Source organism: Bombina bombina, chromosome 7, assembly GCF_027579735.1.
Source record: "Bombina bombina isolate aBomBom1 chromosome 7, aBomBom1.pri, whole genome shotgun sequence".
Taxonomy (NCBI): domain Eukaryota; kingdom Metazoa; phylum Chordata; class Amphibia; order Anura; family Bombinatoridae; genus Bombina; species Bombina bombina.
The window spans coordinates 373,107,551-373,121,573 of record NC_069505.1 but is presented as its reverse complement, the minus strand read 5'-3'; the positions used below and the strand labels follow the sequence as shown (position 1 = coordinate 373,121,573).

The following is a 14,023-nucleotide window of genomic DNA, read 5'->3' as shown; positions in this document are numbered from 1 at the left end:
GATGAAGTTCCCACTCCCCCGGATGAAAAGTCTGACGACTTAGGAAATCCGCCTCCCAGTTTTCCACTCCAGGAATGTGGATCGCTGACAGGTGGCAAGAGTGAGACTCTGCCCAGCGAATTATCTTTGATACTTCCATCATCGCTAGGGAGCTTCTTGTCCCTCCTTGATGGTTGATGTAAGCTACAGTCGTGATGTTGTCCGACTGAAACCTGATGAACCCCCGAGTTGTTAACTGAGGCCAAGCCAGAAGGGCATTGAGAACTGCTCTCAATTCCAGAATGTTTATTGGAAGGAGACTCTCCTCCTGAGTCCATGATCCCTGAGCCTTCAGGGAATTTCAGACAGCGCCCCAACCTAGTAGGCTGGCGTCTGTTGTTACAATTGTCCAATCTGGTCTGCTGAAAGGCATCCCCCCTGGACAGATGTGGCCGAGAAAACCACCATAGAAGAGAATTTCTGGTCTCTTGATCCAGATTCAGAGTAGGGGACAAATCTGAGTAATCCCCATTCCACTGACTTAGCATGCACAATTGCAGCGGTCTGAGATGTAGGCGTGCAAAGGGTACTATGTCCATTGCCGCTACCATTAAGCCGATTACCTCCATGCATTGAGCCACTGACGGGTGTTGAATGGATTGAAGGACACGGCAAGCATTTTGAAGCTTTGTTAACCTGTCTTCTGTCAGGTAAATCTTCATTTCTACAGAATCTATAAGAGTCCCCAAGAAGGGAACCCTTGTGAGTGGTAAGAGAGAACTCTTCTCTACGTTCACCTTCCACCCATGCGACCTTAGAAATGCCAGTACTAACTCTGTATGAGACCTGGCAGTTTGAAAGCTTGACGCTTGTATCAGAATGTCGTCTAGGTACGGAGCCACCGAAATTCCTCGCGGTCTTAGCACCGCCAGAAGAGAGCCCAGAACCTTTGTGAAGATTCTTGGAGCCGTAGCCAACCCGAATGGAAGAGCTACAAACTGGTAATGCCTGTCTAGGAAGGCAAACCTTAGATACCGGTAATGATCTTTGTGAATCGGTATATGAAGGTAGGCATCCTTTAAATCCACTGTGGTCATGTACTGACCCTTTTGGATCATGGGTAAGATTGTCCGAATAGTTTCCATTTTGAACGATGGAACTCTTAGGAATTTGTTTAGGATCTTTAAATCCAAGATTGGTCTGAAGGTTCCTTCTTTCTTGGGAACCACAAACAGATTTGAGTAAAACCCTTGTCCGTGTTCCGACCGCGGAACCGGATGGATCACTCCCATTAGTAAAAGATCTTGTACACAGCGTAGAAACGCCTCTTTCTTTATCTGGTTTGTTGACAACCTTGAAAGATGAAATCTCCCTTTTGGGGGAGAGGCTTTGAAGTCCAGAAGATATCCCTGAGATATGATCTCTAACGCCCAGAGATCCTGGACATCTCTTGCCCAAGCCTGGGCGAAGAGAGAGAGTCTGCCCCCCACTAGATCCGTTCCCGGATCGGGGGCCCTCACTTCATGCTGTCTTAGGGGCAGCAGCAGGTTTTCTGGCCTGCTTGCCCTTGTTCCAGGACTGGTTAGGTTTCCAGCCTTGTCTGTATCGAGCAACAGCTCCTTCCTGTTTTGGTGCAGAGGAAGTTGATGCTGCTCCTGCCTTGAAGTTACGAAAGGCACGAAAATTAGACTGTCTAGCCCTAGGTTTGGCTCTGTCTTGAGGCAGGGCATGGCCTTTACCTCCTGTAATGTCAGCGATAATTTCCTTCAAACCGGGCCCGAATAAAGTCTGCCCTTTGAAAGGTATGTTAAGTAATTTAGATTTAGAAGTAACATCAGCTGACCAGGATTTTAGCCACAGCGCTCTGCGTGCCTGAATGGCGAATCCGGAATTCTTAGCCGTAAGTTTAGTTAAGTGTACTACGGCATCAGAAATAAATGAATTAGCTAGCTTAAGGGTTTTAAGCTTGTGTGTAATCTCATCTAATGGAGCTGATTCAAGGGTCTCTCCAGAGACTCAAACCAAAATGCTGCTGCAGCCGTGACAGGCGCAATGCATGCAAGGGGTTGCAATATAAAACCTTGTTGAACAAACATTTTCTTAAGGTAACCCATTAACTTTTTATCCATTGGATCTGAAAAGGCGCAGCTATCCTCCACCGGGATAGTGGTACGCTTAGCTAAAGTAGAAACTGCTCCCTCCACCTTAGGGACCGTTTGCCATAAGTCCCGTGTGGTGGCGTCTATTGGAAACATCTTTCTGAATATAGGAGGGGGTGAGAAAGGCACACCGGGTCTATCCCACTCCTTAGTAACAATTTCAGTAAGTCTCTTAGGTATTGGAAAAACGTCAGTACTCGACGGTACCGCAAAATATTTATCCAACCTACACATTTTCTCTGGTATTGCAACTGTGTTACAATCATTCAGAGCCGCTAAGACCTCCCCTAGTAATACACGGAGGTTTTCCAGCTTAAACTTAAAATTTGAAATGTCTGAATCCAATTTATTTGGATCAGATCAGTCACCCGCAGAATGAAGCTCTCCGTCCTCATGTTCTGCAAATTGTGACGCAGTATCTGACATGGCCCTAATATTATCAGCGCACTCTGTTCTCACCCCAGAGTGATCTCGCTTACCTCTAAGTTCTGGTAATTTAGACAAAACTTCAGTCATAACATTAGCCATGTCCTGTAGTGTGATTTGTAATGGCCGCCCTGAAGTACTCAGCGTTACAATATCACGCACCTCCCGAGCGGGAGATGCAGGTACTGACACGTGAGGCAAGTTAGTCGGCATAACTTCCCCCTCGTTGTTTGGTGAATGATGTTCAATTTGTACAGAATGACTCTTATTCAAAGTAGCATCAATGCAATTAGTACATAAATTTCTATTGGGCTCCACCTTGGCTTTTGCACATATAGCACAGAGATATTTCTCTGAGTCAGACATGTTTAACAAACTAGCAATTAAACTAGCAAGCTTGGAAATACTTTTCACTCAAATTACAAGTAATATGGAAAACGCACTGTGCCTTTAAGAAGCACAGAAAAAAATTATGACAGTTTAATAATAAGGAACCGGAAAAATTATAACAATCAGATTTTTTCCCGGTAAAGGCATAAATTTAGCAAAGGATTGCCCCCATTAGCAATGGATAACTAACCCTTAATAGCAGAAAAAATGTACAAAATATAAACGTTTTTTATCACAGTCAAAGCACAATCTCACAGGTCTGCTGTGAGTGATTACCTCCCTCAAAATAATTTTTGAAGACCCTTGAGCTCTGTAGAGACGATCCGGATCATGCAGGAAGAGAAAAAGACTTTTGACTGAATTTTTGATGCATAGCAAAAGCGCCAAAATAGGCCCCTCCCCCCTCACCCGCAGCAGTGAGGGGAGTTCAGTAAACTGTCTTAAATTAAAATAAACGACAGCCAAGTGGAAAAAACAGGTGCCCAAAAACAATTTTTCACCCAGTACCTCAGATAATTAAACAATTTAGCATGCCAGCAAAAACGTTTAAAATCAAATAACATGAAATGTCATTAAACAGCCTGTTGCTAGACGTTCCCACTGCAAGTTAGGCTAAAAATTATATGCATATAGTATTACCCAGAGAAGTGCCATTCCCCAGAATACTGAAGTGTACACATATATACATAAACAGCCTGATACCAGTTGCTACTACTGCATTTAAGGCTGAACTTACATTATATCGGTATTGGCAGTATTTTCTCAGTCAATTCCATTCCTCAGAAAATAATATACTGCAACATACCTCTTTGCAGGTGAACCTGCCCGCTGTCCCCTGATCTGAAGTTTACCTCACTCCTCAGAATGGCCGAGAACAGCAAAATGAATTTTAGCTACGCCGGCTAAAATCATCCAAAAACTCAGGTAGATTCTTCTTCAAATTCTACCTGAGAAGGAACAACACACTCCGGTGCTGTTTTAAAATAACAAACTTTTGATTGAAGATATAAAAACTAAGTATAATCACCACAGTCCTCTCACACATCCTATCTATTAGTTGGGTGCAAGAGAATGACTGGGTGTGACGTAGAGGGGAGGAGCTATATAGCAGCTCTGCTTGGGTGATCCTCTTGCACTTCCTGTTGGGGAGGAGTTAATATCCCAGAAGTAATGATGACCCGTGGACTGACTACACTTAACAGGAGAAATGTGTTCAGTGTCCCTTTAAGCCCCACTGTGATTTATACTAGTTGAGAAAATTAAATTAGAGATTACATTTCAAGTGGAGGGGCTACAAAATGTGAGCATTTTGGACCAAGGCTTTGTGGTTCTTAAAAGATACATGAACATTTCTAAAGATAGATTTGAAAGCTAGCTAGCTAGATACATAGATAAAAAGATAAATAGATTGAGTGGAGTAGCTGTGATAGTCTGGTAACTCAGATGCCATATAACAAAATACTGCAGTAACTAGTGATCATTTTTCTAATGGACTAACTACTCATAATAGGTCTCAAAAATCCCTCAACATTTACTGAGTGGAATAAAATATGCTCTACTAACGGGTTTATCATTAAGCACTAGAAAATTAAATATAGCCTGACAATAGTCGACAAGTATATCATTTTTTATATAATTTCAACAATTCATCGTAAATTGTTTTATTCATATATTTTTCAAGATTATTTAATGCAAAATGAGTTGGAATTGTTCTACAAATATTTGATTAAAGTTACAGAAAAACATAATTTATATCTAACTGGAAAAGAGGTAGCTTTACAGGAAAAAATAACATATATTACACATATCAAGTTGTAACAGTATATTGATGACATTTTCATTAGTTGGTCTGGCCCAATGTACAAACAATTCACTAACAAATGAAGATATGCCTATAGGTGAATAGCTAATATTTATAACAGACTTGTGTAAAAAGTTTAGTATATTAACAAAAATTAAGTACAAATCAGATTATTAACATTTGAACACAATATTATCCATAGGGGGGGGGGGGGGAATACAGATTAAAATCAAATGGTTGGTAAACCAAGGATGAAATAATAGTATACTTAAAAGCCTTATCCACTTACTATTCGGATGAGTCCCTGGTGCATGAGGATCCGCACACATAACAGTAAGGAGAACATAAGCTTGTGCTTTTCAAAGAGGCTGCGGCACACATTACAGTAAAGACTGAAGGTAAAATATGTGTTTATATTCACAATTCGTTTATCCACGGAATCTGAAACAGTGAAATATCAGAATGTTAACAAGGTTCACTCATGACAATACTTCAGTTACTTAGAGATAAAGCCACCAAGAGAGTGTTTTGAAGTATTATTAAAATCTTTAACCATAGTTAAGCTTCCCTATCATCAGTACTAATTACATGACATGGAAGTGCAAAAGAAGAACAGCGTTGGATTATGTGATACAATAAACTATTATGAGACTATGTAGCTTGGATCACTACAATAAGTAATGCATTACAGTGAAAGATTTGAAAAAAAAAAAGAGGTGGCTGTGTGACACTGGGTGATAAAGGGGAAGCACAATACAGTAGGATACAGGAAGTAGGGCGCCACTATACAGAAGGCAAGATGGATGATACAGGAAATAGCATGAAACATGAAGTAACAGGAGGAAATTAAGAGTAAAAGAAGACAGTGTGATACAGTTACACATCAAGTAGAGTAAAAACTGTGGATCAAGGTGACGCATGTTGCAATATGTCACACACTGACATAGAACTTTACACAACCTTATTGTAGATAAAATGACCTGACATAGCTACTGGGTGATAAACACCTAGCATTACATCAGTCATGGCGCATTTGATAAAGATTACTATTGCAACAGCTAACACACGTCTCATCATTGATTTTAATTACCTGCTCTCTCCGAATTGGCAATTGCTGCAGTGAAGATACCCAGAAACCATTCCAAAGAGTACTGGTACATGGGGTCTACGTTAGACAAATCAGAGACACAGAAGAATAGAATTTGTGTCCTGACAGCTACAGGGACATACTGTTGTCTGGTTATGTCTATATCTCGTTCAGTCTGCTCTGCCACATGCATCTTCACCTGTGAAAGCAACAGAAACATGTAATCATCTTCATCTAGCATCTAAGTGTGTCATACAAATACCTAATTTATTTAGCCTTATTAGAAAAGAAGCTGCAGTGCAAACGTCTCATCTCTGGTTACTATAGGAGAACAAATGTAAATTCAGGATGGCACAAAGGGCTAAATTTAGAATCCAAGATGCAATCACAATAGCTCATTCATAGGGATGATAATGATGGGCTGATTTCCATAGGGTGAGAAAGATAAACATTGTACAAAAAACTAAAATAAAATAAAACCAGAGCATTATGGCATGTACTAGAAACTCAAGAATGTTTAAAAACGTGTCATCCAACAAAAATGAGACATAATCAGCCAATAGCACGTCAGATAAACTCATAATCCTTGTACACATATGCAGGATTTTGCCTGGAGATCTTGACACACATCTCATTGCTTGTATTTACATAGGTATATAACATACCTTGATCTCTCCAGCTTTCACTTTGGAGGCTTCCAGTACTTTGATGAGGTCCACATCATCCACAGGATTACCCTCAGAGGAACTGAGACGAAGCAGTATCTGATCCTCAATTTCTTTCAGCTCTTGACGCATCTTAGCACTTGATAAAATCAACTGGTTCTTGGCTTCTTCTAAATCTGGTCGCTCCTCAGCTACCACTTGCCCAAGGAGCTGATCCTCTAGACCACTAATGGACAATAAGAGAACGCAGAAAGAAAATTTATGCTTACCTGATAAATTTGTTTCTTTTTAGAAACGATGAGTCCACGGATCATCATCATTACTTATGGGCTAGTTACCTCCTGGTCAGCAGGAGGAGGCAAAGAGCACCACAACAGAGCTGTTAAATAGTTCCTCCTTTCCCTCCCACTTCAGTCATTCGACCAAAGTTAGGAAGAGAAAGGAAAAGCCAAGGTGTAGAGGTGTCTGAAGTTTACAAAAAATAACAACCTGTCTTAAAAGAACAGGGCAGGCCGTGGACTCATCGTGTCTAAAAAGAAACAAATATATCAGGTAAGCATAAATTTTCTTTTCTTTTTAAAGACACGATGAGTTCACAGATCATCATCGTTACTTATGGGATATAATACCCAAGCTAGAGGACACCGATGATACGGGAGGGACAAGACAGGGAACCTAAACGGAAGGCACCAATGATTGGAGAACCTTTCTCCCAAAAGCTGCCTCAGCCGAGGCAAAAGTATCAAAAGTATACCTTTATAAGGAATCTGCAAATCATTTAGAACCATCTTGATAAAGCCATTGTTAATAGCGAAACGCGTTGATGGTAGCAAGACAATCAGTAAATATTAAAAGTGAAAAGCCCACTTGGAGGATTGAAACAGATTCTAAAAAGGGATTACTTTTCACCGACAGACCCAAAAATACTCTGCACAGAGTAAGGATATTCAAGACACCATGGAACTACATCTCCCAGTACTGACGCAACGAGTGACATCACCAACTACACTGAGCTGCACAGACACCTGTGCCTTGCCACAAACGGATCGGCTTAAAGTGAAGGTAAAGTTACCTTGACGCTGATCCACAATCAAATTCTATGTTACAAATAAATAGGAGTTTCATTCATGATTTTTTAAAATATTTATTATAAATACAGTTATCTTGGTTTTAGTTCCCCTTTTTCAGCTCCGCAAAATCAACCCGTTTTTTTTTTTTTTTTTTTTTTTTTAATATCCTGGTCACGTTTTTCGATCAGCCAGTTGAAAATCTGGCCGATAGGCGGCCGTGACCACACGTCATCCGCCTACTTGATGCTATGCTCATGCGCTACAGTCTTCATTTCTGAGTAGAAGCGCGTTCCCCTTTTTTTTAATCTGTTTCGCCGACTATCGCATGCGCATTAGTGATTGATAGTCAATTTGCGCATGCGCATTTTGAATGTAACACGCTTCTGATCTTACGTATAGAGCGGGTGGGACCGCTCTATACGTCACAGCACCTAGTATCTGGAAATAGAGGTTGGGAGGAGATATCTTAGACGCGGTAGGGAAATATATAGATATAAATACATTAAAAATATAAAAATATATATTAAATAAAGTTAGCGATTAGCTTATTATATGGTCAAATAAATCATTCATATACTCAAATTTAATAAACTTTACCTTCACTTTAACCTTTCATGGAATCAGGTAGGCACACAGAGGTGTAACAGCCTGTGAGTGTGGTTCTTTAATGGGACTTTCCTTCAAGTGACTTTTTAAACTTGTGCATTTTTATGCTGAAACATTATCTATTACTCGCAAATCCATAGTCTGCTTATATCCTGGTGGGTCAACAAGGGACACCTCCAGCAAACACTTTTTTGCTATTAACACTTCCTTAAGGGTTGGATCCTAAGTAAAGTTATAAGTGGAAATATTTTTTAATATCAAAAAGGGAAACCGATGTGTACCCCAATTAAGGACTTTTAGAATGCTTGTAATACAATATATATCTTAATAGTTTGGTTACATAGTTAACTTTTAAGGTGAACATTATTCGCAATCATTTACAATTGTTTTATGTTTTTATTTTATCTACACTACATTTAGATGACCAGTCATATAGTGAGGATTTATTTTAATACCGTTATTAATTTGGTGTACTATACATTTATATAACTGATTAAATACTGTTTTTTGAGACATTGTTTGTCTTTGGATTAACACTCAGAAATGTATCCCTTAGTAGTTAGCACACATATACACATTTCTCTTTAACTACAAAAGTATCAAATATGTAAAATTTAGAAAAAAGTGTGAAGAGAGGACCAAGTTGCAGCCTTGCAAATCTGTTCTACAGAAGCTTAATTTTTGAATGCCCATGAAGAAGCAACAGCCCTAGTGGAATGAGCCGTACCCTCTCAGGAGGCTGCTGTCCAGCAGTCTCATATGCAAAACGGATGATACTCTTCAGCCAAAAAGAAAGAGAGGTAGCCATAGCTTTCTGACCCTTACATTTCCAGAGAAAATTACAAACAAAGAAGAGGACTGACAAAAGTCCTTAGTCGCTTGTAAATAAAATTTTAAAGCACGGACCACATCCAAATTGTGCAGAAGACATTCTTTTTGAGAAGAAGGATTAGGACACAAGGAAGGAACAAGAATCTCCTGATTAATGTTCCTGTTTGAAACAACCTTAGGAAGAAAACCTAGTTTGGTCCGCAAAACTACCTTATCTGAATGGAAAATAAGGTAAGGCAAAGAGTATTGCAATGCCGAGAGCTCAGACACTCTACGAGCTGAAGAAATAGCAACAAGAAATAAAACTTTCCAAGATAACAACTTAATATCTAAGGAATGCATAGGCTCAAACGGAGCCCCTTGAAGAACTTTAAGAACTAAATTCAAACTCCATGGAGGAGTAACTGGTTTGAACACAGGCCTGATCGTAACCAAGGCCTGACAAAATGATTGTACATCTGGGACATCAGCCAGACGTTTGTGTAACAAAATAGATAAGGCAGAGATTTGACCCTTTAGGGAACTTGTCGACAAATCCTTCTCCAAACCTTCTTGGAGAAAAGACAAAATTCTGGGAATCCTAACTCTAATCCATGAGTAGCCCTTGGATTCACACCTATAAAGATATTTACGCCATATCTTCTGGTAAATCTTTCTAGTTACAGGCTTGCGAGCCTGAATCATGGACCGAACCAGAAAAACCCCGCTTGGATATGATTTACCGTTCAATCTCCAAGCAGTCAGCTTCAGAGAAACTAGATTTGGGTGAAGGAAGGGCCCTTGAATGAGAAGGTCCTTCTTCAACGGAAGTCTCCAAGGTGGCAGGTATGACATGTCCACCAGATCTGCATACCAAATCCTGCGAGGCCAAGCAGGAGCAATGAGGATCACCGGTGCCCTCTCCTGCTTGATTTGAGCAATGACCTGAGGAAGAAGCACAAACAGAGGGAATAGGTATGCAAGATTGAAGGACCAAAAAACCTCTAGAGCATCTATCAGTTCTGCCTGGGGATCTCTGGACCTCGACCCGTATCTCGGGAGCTTGGCATTCTGACGAGATACCATAAGATCCAACTCCGGCCGACCCCATTTGAGAATCAGGTTGGAGAACACCTACGGATGGAGTTCCCACTCTCCCGGATGAAAAGTCTGCCTGCTCAGAATGTCCACCCCTGGGATGTGGATCGCTGAAAGATAGCAAGAGTGGGCCTCCGCCCATCAAGAGAGTCCCTCGTCTCCTGTTCCAGGGTTATTCGAGGAGACAAGTCTGCATAATCTCCATTCCACTGCCTGAGCATGTCTAACTATAGAGGCCTGAGGTGAAACCGAGCAAACGGGATGATACCCATTGCCGCCACCAGCAGTCCGATTACTTCCATGCACTGAGCCACTGACAGCCGAGGATTGGACTGAAGGGCTCAACAGGTATCTAGAATCTTTGATTTCCTGACCTCTGTCAGAAAAATCCTCATAGATATAGAATCTATTAGAGTTCCCAAGAAAGTTACCCTTGTTTTCGGGATTAAGGAACTCTTTTCCAGATTTACCTTCCACCCATGAGATCTCAGGAAGGATAGCACAACATTGGTATGAGATATTGTTTGTTGACAAAATGGCCCCTGGATTAGAATATCGTCCAGATAGGGCACCACCACAATGCCCCACAGTTTTAGAACCGCCAGTTGAGAACCCTGAACTTTTGTGAAAATTCTGGGTCTCGTTGGCCAGAACGAAAGGAAGAGCCATGAACTGAAAGTGTTTGTCCAGAAGGGCAAACCTCAGGATAGGAACATGTAGATATGCATCTGTGGATAGGAACATGTAGATATGCATCCTTTAAATTCACAGTCGTCATAAATTGACCGTCCTGGATCAATGGAAGAATGGTACTAATAGTTTCCATCTTGAATGACGGAACTTGTTTAGACTATTGAGGTCTAATATAGGTCTGAAGGTTCCCTCTTTTTTGGGAAACACAAACAGATTTGGATAAAAACCCTGCCCCTGTCCCTCAACTGGAACGGGAACAATTACTACCAGGGAGGAGAGGTCTCTTACACAATGTAAAAATGCCTCTTTTTTATCTGGTTTGCAGATAATCTTGAAAGAAGAAATCTTCCTCTGGGAGGAAAATTCTTGAATTTCAGTTTGTATCCCTGAGACACTATTTCTACCGCCCAGGGATCCTGAACGTCCCAAACCCAAGCATGAACGAAGAATGAGAGCCTGCCCCTTACCAGATCCGGTACCGGATCGGGGGCATGCTCTACATGCTGTTTTGGATTCAACAGCAGGCTTCGTGGATTGTTTACCCTTGTTCCAAGACTGGTTGGGTCTCCAAGTAGGCTTAGATTGCAAATAGTTCCCTTCCTGTTTAGAGGAGGAAGAGAAAGAATTTCCCTTAAAATTTCGAAAGTAACAAAAATGTCGTCCTTTTTGTTTACTTCTCTTATCCTGAAGAAGGAGATGACCCTTACCTCCCGTGATATCAGAGAAAATTTCCTTCAGGCCCGGTCCAAACAAGGTCTTCCCCTTGTAAGGAATTGCTAGAAGCTTAGACTTAGATGATACGTCCACAGACCATGGTTTTAACCAAAAGGCTCTGCGGGCTAGGATAGAAAACCCCAAACTCTTAGCTGCCAATTTAGTAATTTGCAGAGCAGCGTCTGTAATAAAGGCATTAGCTAACTTTAGAGCTTTAATCCTATCTTGGATCGCCTCTAAAGTGGTCTCAGTTCTGAGAGACTCAGACAGAGCATCAAACCAATAAGCTGCTGCACTAGTGACCGTAGCAATGCACGCAGCCGGCTGCAATAGCAGACCCTGGTGAACATAAATCTTTTTAAGTAGACCCTTCAACTTCTTGTCTATGGGATCTTTAAAAGCACAACTATCCTCAATGGGAATAGTAGTTCGCTTGGCTAGGGTGGAAATAGCTCCTTCCACCTTAGGAACTGTCTGCCAAGTTTCCCTGATAGCGTCCGCTATAGGAAACATCTTCTTGAAAATAGGAGATGGGGAGAAGGGAATACCTGGTCTCTCCCATTCCTTGGAAACAATCTCCGAAGTTCGCTTTGGCACTGGGAAAACGTCTGAGTAAGAGGGAACTTCAAAATTTATGTCCAATTTACTCGACTTCGCAGGAGCGACCACTACTGTAGAATCACAGTCGTCTAAGGTAACCAAAACCTCCCTGAGTAACAGGCGGAGGTGTTCTAGTTTAAACCTGAAAGATACAACCTCTGAATCAGTCAAAGGCGATGAACCTTCTGAGTCTGAAATTTCGCCTTCAGAACCTCCATACCCTCCATCTCAGTTCCCTGGGAGGGTACATCCGAGATTGCCACCATTGCATTAGAAACCTCACTGACAACATGGTTGTCCTTCCTCTTACGTTTACCTTGGAGCATAGGAAAGGCCGACAACGCATCAGAAATTGTGGAAGACATAAGCGCAGCTATGTCTTTTAAGGTAACTCCAGCAGGCGCTAGAGCAGAAGTACATGGCACTGCTTGTGCGGGCGTTAAATTGTGGGACGCTTGGGGAGAAAGCTGCGGCATACTCTGAATCTCATCATTAGACTCCTGAGAAGCATCCGCCTTTGAAAAATTTTGCTCATGAAAAATATTTTCTCTATAACTTAAAGCCCTCTCAATACATGAGGGACAGAAAGGGATTGGTGGTTCCACATTGGCATCCAAACACATGGAACAAGTAACATTTTGTACGGCTCCTATGTCCATACTAAAAACACAATAAGAGGGGGGCGGAGCTAACCGCCAAAGCTACAGGACGCATTGACCGAGAGCTCCCGACTTCAACCTTAAAATAACATGGTTCACCCCTGACAAAAATCGATTTACACAGCTTATGCCTAAGGTTCAATAACACTGAAAGAAGCCTGGGATATTGAAATGGTGATTTGGTCGATACGAGAGCAGTGCTGAGCAGGAGAACTGTTGTGGAGCTCACTATCCCATATTGACGCGCCATCTTGGAAACAGATACACGATTGCCCGCCATGAAGTCCCAGATGCTATACTCTGGCATCAGGGACCTAATTGAGGAATACGGGAGAAAGATATGTGAGAGACTTGACACCTTTAACGCCACAATACAAGCGGCACAAACTCACAGTGATGCCGCTGCTGTACAGCAGGGAACAGCGCTGGAGTTACGGGACGCCGCAGAGTCAACAGATCCTCTGTCACTGATGCCGGTGAGTGCGGCCCCCAAGCCGGAGTCCCGCTCTCCCTCTACCCCCAAAGGCGGTCCGCAAACATGGGCGGTATTACCATACAGACGCTCATACAAAGAAGATGGCTCTGTGGAGTATGGTGACTGTCGCGCACCGCTGCGCTCATTTCTCCTGGACATGAGCTGTGCGGGAATATCACATGGATCGATCGGCTGTGGGGATCCTGCAGAAACATCTGTGCAATGGCCTGGTCAGGTAGAGCTCTCCGCCACTCAGCACGCCACACTACTAAGCCGCTTGTACAGAACTGGCATAGGGTAAACTGGCTTTTACTTAGGTGGCTTGTCTTTTAATACCGTGGCCTTATGACTCTTAAATGGCGGCTCTTTAGCCTGATGATTTGACCCATGAGACCCAACCTGCGAGGACAAGCTGTGGGTTAGCGACGTAGACAGCTCCATAAGCCAGCTCCTTTATGGGACATTTCCTACGTGACAATATTTTTAGCTGGAAGCAGCTGTTTTAAAAGCACAAATGTCCACAGTTTAACATGACCACATGAGAGGGAAGCATTTATATTTGAACATAATTGTTGGGGTCTAATTCTTTTTAGATGTCATTGCCATTACTCGTTTGTATGTTCCCGCTGACTAGATGAGGGGTGAGCACCATGAGGTGGGGTACTATTCTGTTCAGATCTTAGCAGAGTCCCTACTGATTAAAGGTTACCCGCTGTAGTTACAATATGCAGATTTATGCTACCCCTTATCATATATACTTTATAACTAGATTACTCTCTATAATTCATTAT

The 14,023-nt window shown here is 41.8% G+C and overlaps 1 protein-coding gene across 1 annotated transcript in view; it reads right to left on the bottom strand.

Annotated features, from left to right (window-relative positions):
• DNAH1 (dynein axonemal heavy chain 1) overlaps nt 1–14,023 on the bottom strand; it is a 691,978-nt gene that overhangs the window by 75,259 nt on the left and 602,696 nt on the right. The window contains exons 64-66 of the mRNA XM_053721084.1: nt 6,508–6,733; nt 5,846–6,041; nt 5,045–5,196 (exon numbers count right to left, since the gene is read on the bottom strand). Of these exons, the coding sequence (XP_053577059.1) occupies nt 5,045–5,196; nt 5,846–6,041; nt 6,508–6,733 (574 nt within the window). The remainder of the gene's footprint in view (nt 1–5,044; nt 5,197–5,845; nt 6,042–6,507; nt 6,734–14,023) is intronic.